Source organism: Vigna umbellata, chromosome 5, assembly GCF_029865625.1.
Source record: "Vigna umbellata cultivar VRB3 chromosome 5, Vumbellata_1.0, whole genome shotgun sequence".
Taxonomy (NCBI): Eukaryota; Viridiplantae; Streptophyta; class Magnoliopsida; order Fabales; family Fabaceae; genus Vigna; species Vigna umbellata.
This window is the reverse complement of record NC_142169.1, coordinates 27,164,262-27,183,971: the sequence shown is the minus strand read 5'-3', so window position 1 is coordinate 27,183,971 and position 19,710 is coordinate 27,164,262. Positions and strand designations below refer to the sequence as shown.

At 31.0% G+C, this 19,710-nt stretch overlaps 1 protein-coding gene across 2 annotated transcripts; it reads right to left on the bottom strand.

Annotated features, from left to right (window-relative positions):
• Positions 1-3,461: 3,461 nt before the first annotated feature.
• Positions 3,462-8,020, bottom strand: LOC124833451 (Tetratricopeptide repeat (TPR)-like superfamily protein). Of its 2 annotated transcripts, none has more exons than XM_047307944.2 (2): positions 6,837-8,020; positions 3,462-3,707 (listed from the first exon to the last, which is right to left on the bottom strand). In XM_047307944.2, exon 1 carries the CDS (start codon positions 7,931-7,933, stop codon positions 6,842-6,844), a length of 1,092 nt encoding a protein of 363 aa, XP_047163900.1. In that variant the 5' UTR covers positions 7,934-8,020; the 3' UTR covers positions 3,462-3,707; positions 6,837-6,841. The 2 variants fall into 2 exon arrangements, with proteins under 2 accessions (XP_047163900.1, XP_087947540.1); XM_088091414.1 differs by lacking the exon at positions 3,462-3,707 and adding an exon at positions 5,824-5,840.
• Positions 8,021-19,710: the final 11,690 nt, after the last annotated feature.

Genomic DNA, 19,710 nt, shown 5'->3' with positions numbered 1-19,710 from the left:
TAAATTATAATACATTCTGATTTTATGAAAGTTAAATTAATTTTAAAGTGAATTATTAAGATGATATCAGAATCATGATTTTAAAATTTTTTATTGAAGATCTCATAGATAAATATGTTTATAGTTTTAAGTTATGTGGGAGTAAATTTTGAAATGTAACTTTGTGGGATGCAGATGAATTAAGATTCAATGGTATAGAGCGAAGGTCACTTTTGTAGAAAGTATACATAAGCCGCAATTCCATATTCTATCTCTGTTTGATAACTTTGTCTGCTATATCTGCTAACTCTCTTTGTTTATCATAGTTTAGGACCATTACTTTCGTCTGCTGTCAGTGACTTTGCTATTGTCTACCCAGCATTGCCAGCTGTTCATATAAAGTGCTTCAGATTCAAATTATTACAATGCAAGAAAATCCTCTCCTCAACAATAACAATGCTATCAAGACCAGTAATTTGCGAGAGTAATGTTGCTCCAATTCATTTCAACTTTTAACTGTAATTTTGCGCTTTAACTCACCAATATGCAGTTTTTTGGAAGTAGTTTCAAGAATAATGAACCCAGAGATCCGTCTGTGTAGGTCTGTCTGTAGGGAGCTACGGCTTTTTCTACCTTTTCTTTATTAAATAGTGACATCATGAATTATATATGCTTAAAGAACTTCATTATGGAACGTGGTTTCTATTAAATTTAAGAAAATATTTATGTTAAGACGCTACAAAATTTGTTTTCTGTTGATTTTTCATAAAAATATGTTAAATATAATTTCTGTGAAAACATCTTTACTGGAGTAGAACAAGGGAAAAATTGGAAAAAGGAAACATTTATAAGCCTGTTTATTTAAACTTTTTTAAAATTATATTAAACATAAAACAAGTAATTTTATTTTAAGGATACATAAAGCAATTTAGTTTCTTTTAGAAACTATGTAAGATAAGTAAAAGGCAGGTTCAGATTTTTTCTTGATTATAATTAATAATAATAAATTATTCTAAAACCTGTTATAAATATTTTTTTTTTTCCAAACTCTACTTAACAGACTTCTTAAAATAGCCACAGATTTACATGAAGCAGTTTGTTTAAGTTCTTAATTTCCTTTGACCAAAGTCTGAAATTTTAACTTAGTGTAAATGGATGAGGGTTAAGGCCCCTGTTTTGGAACAAATTAAATATGATCACTTTGAATAATAAGAAATTCCACTTCATTCCTAATTTAGAACTTTCACAAGTTTAAGATATTAAAAAATAAAAAATGAAAACACTCTTTTTATTAAGGGAATGAAATGAAACAAATTGACTTTCTGCCCGACTGAAGCTATTGAAGTTTCTTTTCGGCAAATTAGGAATTATTCAAATTATTTTATCTTGAAAATAAATTGATTTTTATTTTATTTAAAAAAATACTCTACATTTGGTAATATATGAGAATAATTCAAATTGTGCAATTGGCGTTAATGGTTTGGCAAATTATTGTAAGCCGGTGTAGATTTTAAATGTAGGAATCCGTTAGCAAAAATGGTGGCAGTTTGCATCTGCTAACGCAGGCTTGATCCGTCGTCATCCTATCACGCTATTCGAGACAACTATTTGTTTTACTGTTTATCTTTTGCATAATTTATGTACATGTTTGATTTTAGGTCAGTCAAAACAAACTTCTACTTTTTTACATTACAATTTGAATCTAGGACTCCATGCCCCAGACCAAACGCAATATACATAAAATAACAGTAGTAGAAAAACAAGAGTTAAGTTCATGTTTGCCATTATAATTTTTTTTTATTTAATTATGAAATGATTTTGATTATTAAAAAATTTAATAAATTATAAATTATTTTATAAAAACATAATTATAAACTTAGTAGTTTCTATAATTTTTTTATAAGTAATAATTTGAACCCAAAAAATAATTATTAAAATATTAAAACTGAAAATTAATTTTTTATTATGAATAATTATTTTAATTTAAAGAAGTGGTTATTAAAACTAAAAATAAAATGTAACCAAAAAAGAAGTCTCCTTTATTAACTGTATAGATTATTTGTGTCACAATTATTATTGACAAAATACCATCTACAAAAACAAAATTATATAAATCCTGAATGCTAATGAAATAATTAGATCAAATAAATTGATGAATTACACGAGCTAGTTCAATAGAAAGTTAAGTTTAAATCTTCTGAACATTTCAACTCTATTGATACAAGCATTGCTCTCTTCACCACCACAGCATGCTCGATGCATTTCTTCAAATTCTTTTATTTTCAAAATTATTCTTAAGTTAAAGGTTAAAACATTTTTACTTTTATCAAGAATTTTTAATTTATTTCTCAAACCTTAATTTTATCCTATTTATATTTCCTAAACACCATAATTGCACCTCACTTCCATGTCAACTTAATCTTCTTCTACCTAGTTGTATCCATATCAGATATGAAAATTTAATTACCTTCTATTGATGAAGTACATAAACTATCATGTATTCAATTATACCTAATAATTATTATTGAATTTTAATTAAATGATGAAATTAAAATTAATAATGAAAACCTATTAATCATTTAAGAATAATTTAAAATTTGTGTTCACATATTTCTATTTTTTATTGAATTTATTTTGTAAGAGATTAAATTTTTAAAATTTATATTTTGATATAATTTATTTAAATTTAATTTCTAAAAAAGTTAAATTTATTTACACTAATTTTTCATATAATTTGATTTGAATTGTACTTAAGTTTTTTTAATCTAATCTAAGTTTATATTTTTTAATTAAAATATATATATATATATATATATATATATATATATATATATATATATATATATGAATATCCAATGATAAAAAAATATACTATTATATTTTTTCAAATATTCAATCGATAACATGATAACTAACAAATATGTTATAATTGGATAGAAGATTAAGTTGACATCAGCTACTGCGTTCAGAAAATATAGATGAAGTAAAATTAAGATTTGAAAAATAAATTAAAAATTCATAGTAAAAGTAAATTTTTTTTAACCTTTTACCTAAATATAGTTTTGAAAATAAAAGAATTTTAGGAAGTACACAGAATATGTGATGGTAGAGAGAGCAACACTCTTCAAATACAGGCGGTTGTTATTTTTACCTTCCCATATTACTTATATGTCCATTTATGTAGCTTTTGGTCTTTCTAGCAGCACTCCTAAAATTTAAAGCGCAAGCATCTTTTGAGAAGAAAACAAGTGACAATTTAACTGACCAACTGCAATTCATCAAAACTCAAGACTATCAAATTACCCTACTTCAATGAGCTTTTATATCTTATTTACTGGAACAGATGTTTCAAAAGTGTTTGTTTCGATCTTAGACGTGATAGTGTAAGCAGCCCACGGTTTTCTTTTTTAAAACTATTTTTGAATCTTGTTTTAATTCATCCTTTTGCTAGAAAGGATGAATATCCCATTTGCACCCACATCTCACTCACTAACGGTGTTCCAAATAATTAATAAAAATATAAAAGATCTATATTTTGACCGCTGTAACTTCCACTCACAAGAACAACTATTCTTAAAAAACAATGTTGTGAGGGCTTCAATTCAAGGATATGACGGACTGTATTTAAAAATGAGGGTAGTTTGGAAAAAGAAAGGTATAGAAGTATATATCATTTGGATCATTTGCGGCCCATCCCCATTCGCGCACTCACTAAACCAAATTATACACTGCAAAAACAAAACAAAGTCAGAGCCCTTTATACTTGAGACAAAGCATGCATGCCTGTGGAAACAACTCCTCTAATTCAGATAGGACCAGAATATGAACCAGCATGATAATAGAGTTTGTACTCATAATCTAATGGTTATCATGCTTAGGTAAAATTGACAAGCATTTATTTTGACAACGAAATGTTCCAGAGTATACTAAGTACTATCAATTCACCACCACAAGTAGCAAACTAGTACCAACGAAAAAAACAAAGATATCATAAAGAATAATCCATGTTTACACAGACCATGATGATATTAACAAACTTATACTCATCTTGCAAATACTCTCATTCAAGCCATTTGATCCAACTAAAACTTTTTCTTAATATAGTTAAGATACGTGAAGTGTCATTTCACATGTACAATTTGTTATAAAAAGGCACTGTGAGACGATGGGCCTAACTCAATTTACAAAGGACCTGATAACTAAATTCTCATACATCTATTAAGAACATGTATAATAAAACCCGGGGCAAAAGATCCCAGGTACTGACAACAGAAATTTGTCAATTAAGACAATATATGCATATGTTGTCTTGATCTACAGACTCAAGCACAAGCAGGCTAACATGCAAATTACATTAGCTTATACCCGGTTTAAAGCCATACAGTAAGAGAAAATGACATCAACTTATACTTTAAATAGTAATGGTTAAACTGATGGCTAAGGCCCCTGATATTATGCAACAATTATTAACAAACACCTTAAGTTAAACACATTAATATTCACTTTAACTGTTTATCTCTTTTTTCCAGGAGAAAGGTTTGCACAGTCGATTCAACCAAAGTTTACTGATGTGCTAATATGATAAAATGTAGAAATTCATGAAAATATTACTTTTCAGTCAGAGTTAGCAAACTCGAGAATTTACACATAACCATAGAAGCACATAAAGTTGACCCTTAAGCTCAAATCGTAAATTTGTTAGAGTTTACTTCCTATTAAACAAACTATTAAAATAACTATAGATAACATTAGTTCAACATTTTAATCCCATAATAAAACTAAATGGTAAACGTCAATAATAAAGTAACTAAATCTAGTGGTAGCTTACTTATAAATATACACCAGATTAGAATAAAAAAACATCTTTTTCAACAAATTCATATTCTCAAATTTGGATAAAGACAAAACAGGGTATTCAAGAAAAACTAAGATCCAAAATATAAACAACAGAAAGTTAATTTCTAGGGAGATGCAATTCAAGTCGTTCCTTGGAACTGAGTTCATGTCCAGGAGCTAGAGTTAGCAATCGCAGATAAATCACAAAGAAGACCAACAGCAGCAATGTACTCACAGTGAGGAAGGAGAAATAATTGAGTAAGGGAAAAAACTATATTGCAGTGAGGTAAAGCAACAAAGCCAGGTCGCAGAGGATGAACAATAAAGGAGCGTGGTGATGAAAATCATGAATGGAAAAGGTGGTGCGAAGAGAAGAATAACAAAGGAAAGGAAAGCCAAGGAATGCTATAACAAATCATCCTTATTGCAGGTCTCCTCCTTTTCCCTATTTCCGCAAGCAAATCGACAAAAGGGAGCTATTTCAATAATGAACAACCTGAAGCAGAGTTCGTCAAATCAGTCCAAAACTCGTAAGTTTGGCCTAGTTTGTCAGCTCAGTCCTAAACTAGTAAGTTTTCCCAAGTTCAGCCAAGTTATCCCAAGCCCACCTAGTTCACTCACAATTCTACTGCCATGCTAACTTGAAAACAGGTAGTGAGGTTGTAAACTCATGCGATTTTATAAGTTAAATCGCGAGTTTGATAACTATGCTTTCAGCACTATTCCTCCATCCCAACCCCACATAACAATAATAAATCCAATCATCTAAAAGTAAATGCAAACTCTCGCAATCTCCTCTAGAGATCTCACCAAAACCATCACAATTGCCAACCTTTCACTAAGCACAAGTAACTTCAGTGGGAGCTGGTTAATCTAAGTTGACTAATATCACCAGTAAGATCACTAAAAATCAGAAAAGGGATAATTACGATAGGATAGGTTTGCAAATATCATTTAAGGTACCATGTCAAATATCACTATTATTTATCCCAAAAAATGGGCTAATTTGCACAAATGAATCCGTCCTGCAAGCAAAACAAATCTCAAATCTCAGTTGGCTACACTCACATTTCTATGACACCAACTAAACAAGAAATGGTGGCTTTATTTAGCTCTTTTTTCTTACGAGTATAACATTCAAAACTCAACACGTACAAAACAATCACCTAAATTATTTTGCAGTTACTTTCATTTAAAAATAAAACATTACGAGATATTTTGAAGAAAAAGTAGAATAGCTATACTCCAAAATATTTGGACTGGAATTGAGTATTAACTACAGCAATCCATGCCCATCAAGGACCCTATGAATTTACAAAAGACACCAACAGAAAAACATTACAACCCACCAACAGAAAAACATTACAACCCACCATCCATAACTTGGGGAGTAAAGTCAAACTAGAATCAGCATGGTTCCATATCAAATAAGATTATGCAACAGCAACAAAAATGGTAGTGCTTATGATTAACAATTACAAAAACTTTTTATGCTCTAAATATGTTATTTTGTTGTCCAAATACCACACACATTGTACAAAAGATATATAAACTCTCTCAATTAAAATACTATTTTCAAAACCTACACTGTTGCTCAGAAAGAGCTCTCCGTTTCATATTGTTATGATCACCCTATATTACCGTTAACGACTAAGTTTAACCTATGCACAGTTTAGATTCTTCCACCCAATATTACCGTCCCAAAACATAAGAAGATACACATAAAAAAACATAACATAACTGAGGCTGCAATCCAAATAAAATATAACGCTATAGAAAACAAAAATCAATGCATCAATTTGATATTTCGGCACAAAAATAGATTCTCTTCGTTAACCCTACTATTTATATCCACCACAAACCTAGCCAGCAGTAATTCAGAACCACCATTACGAAAGAAAACTAAAACTAATAAACTAACCGGTAATAACCTATGGCAACATCTGAATTACCATAAGACAGACATATAAGCAAAAACAAGACTGGGTATAAAGGAAAGGGAGAAAACAAAAACTCATAACCTTACTCAGTCCCTAGCACCTGCTCCCTCCCTCTCCAATTTCTGCGAGAAGAACTTGGTCGCGAACATGTTGTCCTCGAAATATTCCATGTAAGGATGGTCCTTAGGAACAAGCCTGCGAAACTTATCAAACTGCTTATCAGCTTCGTCTTTCTTCCTTAAGAGGGTATATATAATACCCTGACACAAATAAGGCCTGAAATCCCTGGGCTCTTCCTTCACTAAATCCTGATAAGCCTTAAGCGCCTCAGGGAAATTCCCTTCCATCACTTTAATCTGCGCGATCAAGAGCCGGAAGTCCCTCACATCCGAGTTCCTATTCTGCTTCTTGCACGCCTCAGTCGCCTCCTCCACTCTTTTCAACAACGATTTCAACGGCTCGTTCAACTGCGAAGTCGCCATGACGAGGCCGTGGAACGCTTCCACGCGGAGCGGGTCCTTCTTCAACATTTCCTCGAACAGTTCACGTGCAGCCGCGTGGTTGTCGTTGTAGATGTGCATGTTGGCCTTCAGCAGCGGCCACTCGTACTCCTCCGGCTGGAGCTCGATGAGACGGTCCAGAACGCCGTACGCTTCGTCAATCTTGCGCGCTTTGATCTTGCACTCCATGAGCGCGCGGAGCACGTCGACGTCGGCAGGGTTGGCGCTGAGCCGCTCCTCCAGAACTCTCTCGGCTTCCTCCTCGGTGAGCGCAGTCTCAGAGTCGGCAGCGGGCGGGGAGAGAGTGACGGCGGTGGCGGGCATGTGGTGGAAGCGCATGAAGAAGAAGGCGGTGGCAGCGATGACGATGCAGGTGGTTTGGGCGAGGGGGGCAAGGAAGGAGTTTAGGGTTTGGAGAAATGGGGATAGAGAGAGGGCATTTTTGGAGGAGGGAGACGCGGGGTCGTTTGAGGAGCGTGAAGTGGAGGCTCTGATGGAAGGCAACCTGAACGACGACGAAGAGGAAAACTGTGATGGAGGTCGAGAGCGGAAAGAGAGAGAAGAGGATAAGAGCGTGGGAAATGGTAAAGTGTGGTGATTGAGAGTGATATTAGAGTGGCGCAGTTTTGGAAGAGAATCCATGGGTAAAGCCCTGCTTGGAGATATGAGACTGAACATTGGGTACTCTGATGATGAAGAAGAAGAAGAAGAAGAAGCTAAAACCCTTACTCGGGAATTATTGCACCGGAACTAGCAAAATTATTCTAGACTTCCTACAAATAATTCCTTTCTAATTTTAAATAGGGTTAAATATGTTTTTAGTCCCTAAAGACCGTTTCTGGTTTTCGTCCCTCTTCCAAAGTAAGGTACAATTTAGTCCTCAATCTTTAAAAAACGTTCGTTTTAGTCGAAAAAACGAACGTTTTGAGGACTAAAACGAGGACTAAAAACAAAATTTTGAGGACTAAAACGAACGTTTTTCTAAAGAATGAGGACCAAATTGTACCTTACTTTGGAAGAGGGACGAAAACCAGAAACGACCAATAGTTTAGGGACTAAAAACATATTTAACCCTTTTAAATATATATTGTCAGGATCACGTGCTGCTCTGTGTTTCAATTTCTTTTATTTATTACACCAGATTACGTACAGGAAAGTAATTTAATTTTCATTATTTATGAATTTCGTTATTTAATATTTATTTTAAAATTTTGGTTTTTCAATTATTGGGAAAAATACAAACAAGACAAAAGGTGGAGGGATAAAGAGAGAATGTGTTATTTCAATTTTCTTCTTCTTTTTTAAGAAAATAAAATATCTTACAGAATTTCACAATTTTAAAAACTATTTGAAATCTAAATTGGGATAAATAATTTCTATATATGAAATATATAAATGTAACAAATGCTCCATGACAGCAAGCAACAACAGTTACTTTTGTTTCTTCTAAGTGGGAAGTGTCCGACACTTTTGGACGTGCAACGGTTACAGAACGGCTTCCAATTACAGCTTGCGGACTCATCAACATAAACGTCTCTGCTGGTTGACACCTGTCTCGAATCAGGATTTAAGTTTGTATCCCCAGTGTAGTGATGTCTAATCATGATGAGTGGTTCAGGAACATGCTTAAAACATTTTCCTTTTCTTTTCCACATTTTCTTGGTCAGGTCACCTAAGAATGTCACAGAATACATTCTGCCACTAAGGGTTTCTTCTTACATTGAATGCATTCCCTGGACACTTCATGTGGAATCTCAATTTTCGGGAGCCCTATAACCATTTCTCTCTGGCTAAGCTGACACAAATCTTGGAAATTCAGATGACCAAACCTGAAATGCCAAATCCATTCAACACGATTTTAAGAAGTCGCAAAACATTGATGCTGCACTGTGCTCATGTTCACCTGCAAGGTTCTATTCTGTGAGAGGCTTGCTCGAATTGCGAGTTCCCTGTTATTGTCATACACACTCAAGCAATTGTTTTCCATAGTCATGATGATGCCTTTTTCCAGCAACTGTCCAAGACTTAGGAGATTCGTTTTAAGTCCAGGCACATACAAACTTCATCAATTATTACCTCTCTGCCATCATGATCTCTTAGTACAACACGCCCAGACCTTCAGCAACCAAACTCCTATCATCAGCAAAACGAATCTTACCACTTGAAGCCTCTTTAATCTTGATGAACCGGTCTCTTCTTTCTGTCATGTGAGTGGAAGATCCAGAATCCAAATACCAAGATGAGTTGTCACCACACCCTGCATCTGTTTTTGCCATCAACATAGTCTCTGAATCAGATGATGATGCCTTGTCTAGAGCCATGTTAACTTGAGTCTTTGGCTTGTTTTTAGCCCTTCTCCATCCCAACATTCTCGAGCAAAATTCCCAAACTTCTGACAGTAATAGCATTTCACCTTTCTCTTGTGCAATTTCCATTCCTTTTCTCCATTCGAGTAAACATTCTACTTCAGGCCATTTGCTTTGTTTTTAGAATTTTCACCTGCATCTCTGGTCTTGCGATCTTTGTTCTTTCCTGAGGATTTTCCACCCGTCCAAGATCCTTTCCCTTTTCCTTTATGTCGTGCCTGCAATACTTGTTCTGGGTATTGATGCGAAATTCACGTGCTTCAAGAGAGTGTCGCAACTCCTCCACTTCCATTGTATCAAGGTCTGTAATGCCATTCATCACAACATCGACTACATCCTGGAATCCAAAGATCGCAAGCATCTTTATCTTCCAATCATCAAAGAATCCGCCATCAAATACAGTTAATGCTTCCGGGATGATGATGCCATTTCCTGCCATCTTCTTTGTGCCAGAATCGCTTCAACACAACCTGAGTCTTCCTCCAGAATCTTGAAAGCACTACACGCTTCTCTTGGGTTATCAAGATCCTCACACAAACCCGAATTAAGTCATCCAATCACTGATGCAATTCACTAATCAAAATGAGGGCAGAAATATCATACGAGGCAGAAACTGTCTTCACAGGTCCGTACTTGATCTTGATACCATGTTCAAACTATATCAGAACATAAACATGGACATTAGAGAGTAATTAAACTGAAAATGTCACTGAACAGCATTTGTTTCAGACCCAGAGTGTGCCTTTATACAAAACTAATGTAACAGTGTAACGAATAAGATAAAACTAATGATATGGTACTTTGCATGTAAACGCTTGTATCTTTTGTTTAACTCATCATTTTCTTTTGAAATTCCTTTAGCTTGTATCTTCAATCTTTCACAAATCTTGGCCAATCTTGCACATTTCGCTACAACTCTGTAGTAGGCCTTAGTGAGTGATTCTAGATCAAAAAAGTATATTTCACCACTATTGAGTGATACATGAGGTCATCTACTTCATCTTCAGGGATGTAGTTGGTACTCTTGAAGTTTTCAGAAGTTGTGTTATTCCCTATGTGGGAGTTGTTGCATATGGAGACCATCGATGGTACACTTGTTGTTTTCCATATTTTTCCTAAAAAAATTTCACAACCCCTTTTGATATAGTATATTGTGAGTTTTTCTTATAAACGCTTAATTAGATGCTCGACCTAATAAAAGATTATAAAAGAGATTATAAAAGATTAAAAATATAGTTGCAGGTTTTATAAGAGAAGCGTTTAGACACGATAAGAGATAATTACATATATATTTTTATATTGGTTTATTCTAATTGAGTTACGTCCAGTCTCCTCCACGGAGGGTTCCACTATAATCTTCAACAAGATTACAACTGAGTATTCGCACCACTCCTGGTCTTTTCAGTTAGGGAATAACCTTCTATTACCCTAGACTAGATGAGTATTTTCACCACTCCTGGTCTCCTCAGTCAGCGAATAACTTTCTGTTACCCTATACTAGATGAGTATTTTCACCAATCCTGGTACTAGGCATCCTTGCCTAGATTTCTTTAACTCAACTGAGTTCAAAAAGTGTTTTAATTCTCTTCAGAATTGCAATCAACGATTGCTTACTAGTCGTTCAAACTATTACTCTCTAGAGAGGATGTGATTACAATATAATGCAGTCTAAACACTCGCATGTGTTTCTCTCTTTCTCTCTTTCTTACAATCAATAAGCAATATTACAATGAAGCTCGAGAGTATTTTCTTTCTTCTTTTCTCTTCTTCTCTTTTTTTGCTCAGACATTTTCTTTTTCTTGAGCTTTTTTTGTTATTTTTTTAACGCTTCTCAAAGGATGAATATTTCGTTGTATGTTATCCTCTGTATTCTTCATTTGATTGATCTTCTATTTAAAGGATTTTTGAATAAGTGTTCGTTATACTAAACTTTTGGCTTTGATTTTTGTGTCTTTTCTTTCTTCATGTACAACAGTAGTTGGTTAAAGTCAACTTATCAAAGCAGACATGTTTTTTCAGTACTTTGCTTGAAGTAGGTTGTACTTTCTTTTAGACACCACTTCAAGTGAAAAACATTCTATAAATATTTCTTTTGTCTCTAATGTTTATTTTTGATATTTTAATTTAAAGCTTGTCGATGCGTGTATAATTGCTCATATGCAAAGAATAGAGTAAATTGTACCTGTAGCAGATATGTATTTTCTTATCACTTTTGTTGTTTTTGAACGTTGAGCATTTAATGCCATTTAGGCCTTGTTCACTTGAATGGATTTGAGGGAGAGTAATTGAGGGGATTTGAGAGGATTTGAAAATAATTTTTTTTGTTGTTTATTTGAGTCAATTTGGAGGTAAGTGAGAATGAATTTGAAAGTAAAGTTTGTGAGAATTAGTGTAGGATTTGATTGACGTGACAGATTAAAAAAATTTATTTCCAAATCCAATCTCATTTACCTCCAAATTCACTCAAATAATCAACAAAAAAAATTATTTTCAAATCCTCTCAAATCCCCTCAATTACTCTCCCTCAAATCCACTCAAGTGAACAAGGCCTTAATGCTTGTTCATAACAACAAAGTACCTTTTGATTTCCTACTGTTGAAGTAGTGTTTAACAATCAAGTTTTTCTTCTAAAGATACCAAGTGTTGAGTAAAGACTTTATCGTTGGACAAAATATTAGTTTAGCTCATGGTATCGTTTAGACTGAGTAAACGCTTCTTGTGATTTTGCCTATATATAGATGATGTTTAACATTGCTTGTATTTTCTTTGATGTTTTAAGTTTTAGTCTTTTATAGTATTTTTTTCAATGACATCGTCATAACATTGTTTCATTTTCCCGAGAGTTAAATTAAACACCCTTTGAGTATGATAAGCTTTACGCGTTTAGCTTCAACTCTCTTAAACGCTTTTGACTTAATAATCGTTTAGCATTGGTGTTTTTACTTAGTTATTTTTTTTGTTTTCTAAAATCCTAAGTGTTTTCCTACGATTTTCTGTGTTGGGAACTTTGATTCTAAGTCTTATATTTTCTTTTTATGTTATTTCCATATTATTATTTCGTTTAATGTTATTTGGTTAAATTTCAAAACATATGAGTGTTTAGGTGTATAGACGATTTTGTCTTAACAGGGCGAGCCAAGTGAAGTTTAGCTCTTAGGGGTTTTCCTGCTATGCAAGTAAGGGTCTCGGTAGGCAATTTTTTGAGAAATTTACTCTTCGTATCCACTCGCACAGTAAGTAAGGGTTTCATTGCGCGAAAACATTCATTTTGAAAACATGGAGTTTCGATTTAGGCCTTTCATTAGGTGAGCCATGTTGTTGAGCCAGACTACAAATCAAGGTGACTCACTTGTGAAAGAATGAAGGTGTTGAGCGAAATCTAAATATTTTATAATTATAGTTAAATAAAATTGAAATGGTTAATTTAATTGTTTTGGAATGGGATATGAGTTTTATGTGGATGTTGTGAATGTAGTGACTTCTAAGGACGAAGTACTACATCGATGTGATGTTAGATGGTGTATTGAGAGAACGAAAATTAAGAAACAAAAATTAAGGAACGAAAGCCAAGCCACACCCCAATTAAATTAAGGAACAAAAATAAATGCCCCAACTTGCAAACCCTATCTAAAAATGAGATGAAAGTATAACAGAAGACCAACAAATTGCAAAGCGCTTATAGTGAAGTGAAATGAAACACCAACATATTAAGCGAGTTGGCCTGCACTACCCCATCAGAAGCCCGAGTGGGTTATAGGTTAAACAAATCAGGTTGTAATAGGTCAACTGGTTCAAAATTCTAGCCTGCCTCACTCTTTTCCTTGCGAGCCAACCAACATGGACTATCTCGTATTGTCATCCTTAAGGATGATTAGTGGTGAGATTTGATAGAGGTTTCGTCTCTTATGTGTGATGTGAAAAAGAATCATAACTCGTATATATAAAAAATTTACCATTGTCATGCTTGATGATAGTATGATATATGTGAGCATAGAATTATAAGTAGATAACAACAATATGGCTGCAAAGTTTCTTTTATTTTGTGCATAAATGTAAATGATTAATTAGTAATTTTGGTTCTTATGCTTAGGTCTTTCAATTGAGCCATATTTTTTAATTAGAGTTAATGTAGTCCCTTATGCTAAATTGACGTTAACGTGTTTGGAAGGTGATCACATGTCATTTTATTAAAATGTTTAATTACTAATTCAAATCTTATACATTTTTTTACTCAATTGAGTATTTATATTGCTTAAATAGAGACAACATAGTCCCTTTCATGAAATTAATATTAACATCATTAGAAGGTGACCACATGTGAGTTCAAATCCTCTTCTTCCTCTCCAATTTCTTCTTCTTCAGCGACACGGTCCACGAGATCACCTCCTTCATATTTAAGATCAATTACTTTAGATCCATGATCTCAAGTCTAAGATATTTGTTTTTGTCTACTATCAGAGATGGATACATAAACTTAGTTATGACTTTTGGATTTGTTCCCAGATACGTAGAGGGCAACGCTGACAAAAAAATGAACCACATTGTCTATATGTAAAAGATATAGAAACTCGACTGAGTCAAAAGAAAAATATAGAAACCAAATTACTAATTAAGTATTTTATTGGACTAACACATGGTCACCTTCCAAATGGCGTTAACACCAATTTAACATAAAAGACTACTTAATTCTAACTAATAAAAATTGGACTCAATTGAGTAAAAAACAAATATAAAGATAAAAAGTAACCAAAAGTCTAAATATAATGTAGAGCTGTCAAAACGAGTAACCCGACTCGATCAGGCCCAACCCACCACGGGTTAGTCACTTAGTGAGTCAACCCAACCCGACTCACTTATTAGCGAGTTGAAAAAATTTGAACCTGGCTCGACTCACCATGGATTGGTGGGTTAAAAAAGTTGACTCACTCGCTCATTTAATTATAAGCTTTTTTAAAATAAAAAAAATTACAATTTTTTTTAATTCAAATCTAAATAAATTTCACACTAAAATGATGTTAAACTCCAAAGAGAATTCAAGATAAATAAAAATAGTATCATACAATCCAAGCGTAATCCAAAAACATGTACAAAAGGCGAACAAATAAGTTTTTAATATTGATAATTTTTGTATCACTTGTCTATTTATAATATTAGAGTCTTGAATAGATAAATTTATAATATTTTTCTCTTTTGAAACATCTTCTTTATCATCATCTACAATATAATAAAAAAAATGATAACTAATAATATTGAAACACAAAATAATAAATAATTAAATTAAATTAGGTAGGTTGGTGAACCGGGTTGAAAACTAATCCGCATAAAAAAGTTACATTTTTTTAAACCCAACCGGCTCAAACCCGTGGACTTCACGGGTTACAATCCATTTTGACAGCACTAATATAATAATGTAAAACTTGTTAAATATAGTAAGTTAGATTTGTTTAAAAACTTTCAATTATGTATATTTTGTACAATCAGCGTATTAATGAGATTAATAATATAACTAATTAAAGTTGTTACATGATTGAGAAGAAACGTTGCCATTAATATCTTGAAATGATTAACTGTTATATCTTTAAATAATAAACTTGATTTATCATGTAATTGTTGACATATTTTTTCATTAAAATAAGGGGGAATACTTACGATATCTATTAGCAGCAAGAATAAGATAATTAATTGGATTATCATTGATTCAATCATTATTGTGTATCTTTATGTCATTCTCAGTAAAAAAAGAAAGAAAGAATACATTTAGATGGATAACTCACTGTATCGATATTATCGCATGGATGTTGTTACTAATAAAATAATTTGAAACTAATCCAATTAATAAAAATAAGGTTTAATAGCCAATTTAGTCCTCACTTTGGTTGAAAAATCTCAATTTAGTCCCTCGTTATAAAAGTGTTTTGAATTAGTCCTAACTTTTAAAATAGTGGATCAGATTGGTCCTTTCTGTTAAATATAAGTTAACAAAATTAATGGATGATGATGTGACACAACTTAAAGCTAACGAGGGACCAATCTAACACATCTGCTTTAAGCTGTGTCACATCATCATCCATTAATTTCGTTAACTTATATTTAACGAAAGGGACCAATCTGACCCACTATTTTAAAAGTTAGGACTAATGTAAAACACTTTTATAACGAGGGACTAAATTGAAATTTTTCAACCAAAGTGGGGACTAAATTGGCTATTAAACCTAAAAATAACTTATGAAATGTGAATTCTGTAGTTTCATTTGCAATCTTTTTCGACTTCTAGTTAACATGAGAATATAAAATTTTCTAATAGGTCTTATAGTTCAAGCTGTGCACATAAACTATGTTGTAGGATTGATTTGAATAAATAGTTTTGAATTTTATAATTAAATTTTCATTAATATCAACTCTTAAACTTGAAGCCCCTAAGTGCCCAGCTAGATGAAGAAGACCTGAGATTTATTCAAACATATTTAAGGTTTTGGTTATAAAATCAAATAATATGGGTGGATGAAACTGTGTACAGTTTTCTAAAACTACAAATTATCTCGATTCATCGAACTTGTACTATGCACCAAAAATTCAACCTGTCGTTATATCAATTTTCCAATAAATATTAATTGAAGTTTTAAAAAAACAGTTTTATGTTTTTTTTTTAATTTGTCAGAATTATAAAAAAAATGTGAATAGATGTTTATACTTTTAAATTAATAATTAAGGGATATAATTTACTAAACTTATCTTTAAATTAAAAGGTGTTTTATTTTAAAGTGCAAATAGATTTGCAGATCTAACTCAAGTGGCAAACACAAATGAAGCAAATTTGCCACTGTTGTGACCCGTTCTTATCCCTTGCAGCATCAAGCAAAACTGTTCCGTCAAAACATAAAATGACACGACAGGTTGCAATAATATATTAGTAAATGACAAAAGCATGTTTTTTTTATTAGAGTTTACTTCCGTAATTAATGATAGCATATGTTAATTTTTATTGTGTTTCAAAATATTTTAATTTGAATTTTTAAAACATACAAACTACTTGCCTAAAAATTGTTAATAACTTGTTATTAGTCTAACGAAATAATATCCTTAAGGATAATTATTGAATTTCAAATATTGATTATTTTAAAATTTAAAATTTTGTACTTTTTTTAAAAGATAAGTTGAAAAAATTAAAAAAGAAAAATGTATTTAAATTATTTTAAATCACAGTGAGAATATGTTAATCAATAGAATTTGAGAATGGAAATGAGCAATGTTTTCTTTTAAGGACTTCACTAGTATTATTTGATATATACCTTTTTTTTATCATTTAATGATGAATAATTAGCTCAATACTCCTATTTTATTTCTTATTATGAGAGGAAAGGACAATACTCCTGGTTTTCTAAAAGTGTGGGGTTTTCTTTTATTAAAATTTTGAATTATAAGTATTTAATAGAGTTGTTTTCTATTTAATTTTGAAAACTAAAAAAGTTAACAATTAAATTTTGTTAATAAATTTCTTGAATTATAAATGTTTAATAGAACTATTTTCTGAAAAAAAAATGTAAATGTAAAATTATTGAAATGAACATCTTTTAAGTGATATTTTATATCATATCAATTTTATTAATGAAATTTTCTTTTTGAGATATTTATATTTTTCTTGAATAATTTTACACTCTTATAATTTTTATATGTAGATTAAATATATTAGTTGATTTTTTTATTTTTCAAATTTAAATAATTTTAAAAAAATAAAACAATTTTAAAAGATAAAACAATTTTAAATATAAACATTTTTAAAAATTTCATTAAAATGTAATTTCTTTTACCAAAGACAATAAACTTATAAATGCTTCTTACACATATATTATTTTATATATTTATTTCTACACAGTTTAACTTCACCTAACATTTAAATCTTAATAAATTAATTTTACCGCAACTATATCACATGAAATATTAACTCCAAGAACCTATAAAATACAACATTAGAGTTGATATGTGTTTTAAAATAATAAGACTGAGTATTTAATTGTTAAAATAATTCAATAATATAAATAGAATTTCATACATACGTCTCATTATCTAAAACACCCGTTATTTCTATAAAACTCATTCTCTGAGTTCTCCCTTCATTCTCTCTAAAATTTCTAACTTTTGAGACATCTATTTGATGATTAGGAAGCGCCTAAGAGATCACAATAATGAGTCCTCCAATCTCTATCGATAATTTTTTCTTATAGAGTAAGTAAGTTTATGCTCCTTTTTCTTTAATTATCAGTTTAAGACGCATGGATATAAAATTCTTCGCATGTGCCACCTAATCTCTTTTTCTAGCTTCTTGTCAATCAATGGTCCCAAGAACTTACTCTGATAACTATTTTATGGTATATAGATACTTTTATAATTTTCTGAACTAATGTAAGGATAATGTGTTTCATAAAGTCGTGGTAGCTTTAAGGGAAGCTAACCTTATCTTTAATTTTAATCTAAAAACTGAGTTTAGATCATGATTTGTGTGTAATAAAATTTGTTTAATTTGATGAGTTGTTATAAAGTGGAGAGGGTGCTGATAGTTAGTTATAACTTGAGTAGTTTGTAATATTCTTTTGTTTTAGTTATATTTTCAAAAAAACTTTTGTAAATAATTTTAGACTGATATCTGTATACATTTGAATTATGGTTATTTTTGGAATAACTATATAAATACTTTATATACCCGTTTGTTTAGTAATTGTTCTAGCTTTATTAATTGCACTATATTCCTTAACAGTGGCTAATGCTATTAAATGAAAATGTTACATTATAAAAAAGGTCGTAAAGAATAAGAAAGTTGATTAAATTGGATTGGAAAGTATCTATCTAAAATTTTGTTTTGTTTTTAGAACGTATTCTTTTTCATAATTATTACATAAAGTTCAGTACAATGTCTTTTTACAAGGACAATAAGTTGAAAAGATAGCACACCGTCATGTAATTAAAAACAATAAATAATATAAATAAAACGAACTCTGATTAGAAACTGTAAAACATTTATGAAAGATCTATTGTACTGAAAAGGATTAAGAGAATGATGTTTTACTTTTGTGGCAGTGAGTAATTTGTGTGATGCATCATGAATAGGAAGCATGAGTGAAGAGAAAATGAGTATTTTGTAATGGCTCCAAGAGCACAAGTTAAACGAGTAAATAATGAAAAAAAGAATAGAGTGAAAGTGAAAGAGAAATCTGATAGAATCGTTATGAAGGAGTGCAACAGTTCCGAACACAGACAAAGCATATAGGACAAAGATCCACCAAACAGAATGGTCCATGCCCTACGCTACAGACAATAAAACCTTTCACAATTTAATACCAGAAACGTGTCCGACAAATACGCAGACAACATCATTACTCCAATTCTTAGATGCACACTCACTTTAATGGGAAGAACAATAAAAAAACAAAATAATATCAGAAAAATAGAAGTATATAATAATTATAATAATAAAAATACATACATATAGTATCAGCATTCTCGTATTATCTAATTATAAATTTTAATAAATTTATTTAGATTTTTTTATAATAAATATTATTTGCAGTGTAATTTTTATTATAGATTTAATGTGATTATATGTTTTGTATTATTTTATTTTATTTTTTAATAAATTATTATGAAATAACAAATGATTTGATAGAATTTAGATATAACTTTATTTAAAAACTTATTACTTATTAATTATTAAAATTACAATTATTTTTAGTAATGTATAACTTTATATTTATGAGTGAGTTTTAATTAATTAATTAAATAATAATTATTTTACCTTAAAGTTTAATTATTATTAAACATCTGTTACTTTTTAATTATTAAAGTTACAATTATCTTTTTACTAATGTAAAAAATGTATTTGTGAGTGATTTTCAATTAATTAATTGAATAATTATTAATTTACCTACCATAGTTAAAGTTTAAGAATTAATCATGGTTTATAGAATTTTTAAAAAGTCAATCAAATACTTAATTTGGGTAATATTTCACTTTACTTGTAAGTATATATTTAACTATATATATAAAACTCTTTTGGGAGTCACATAGTTTTCTTATTTTTAGAAATTAAATGATGAA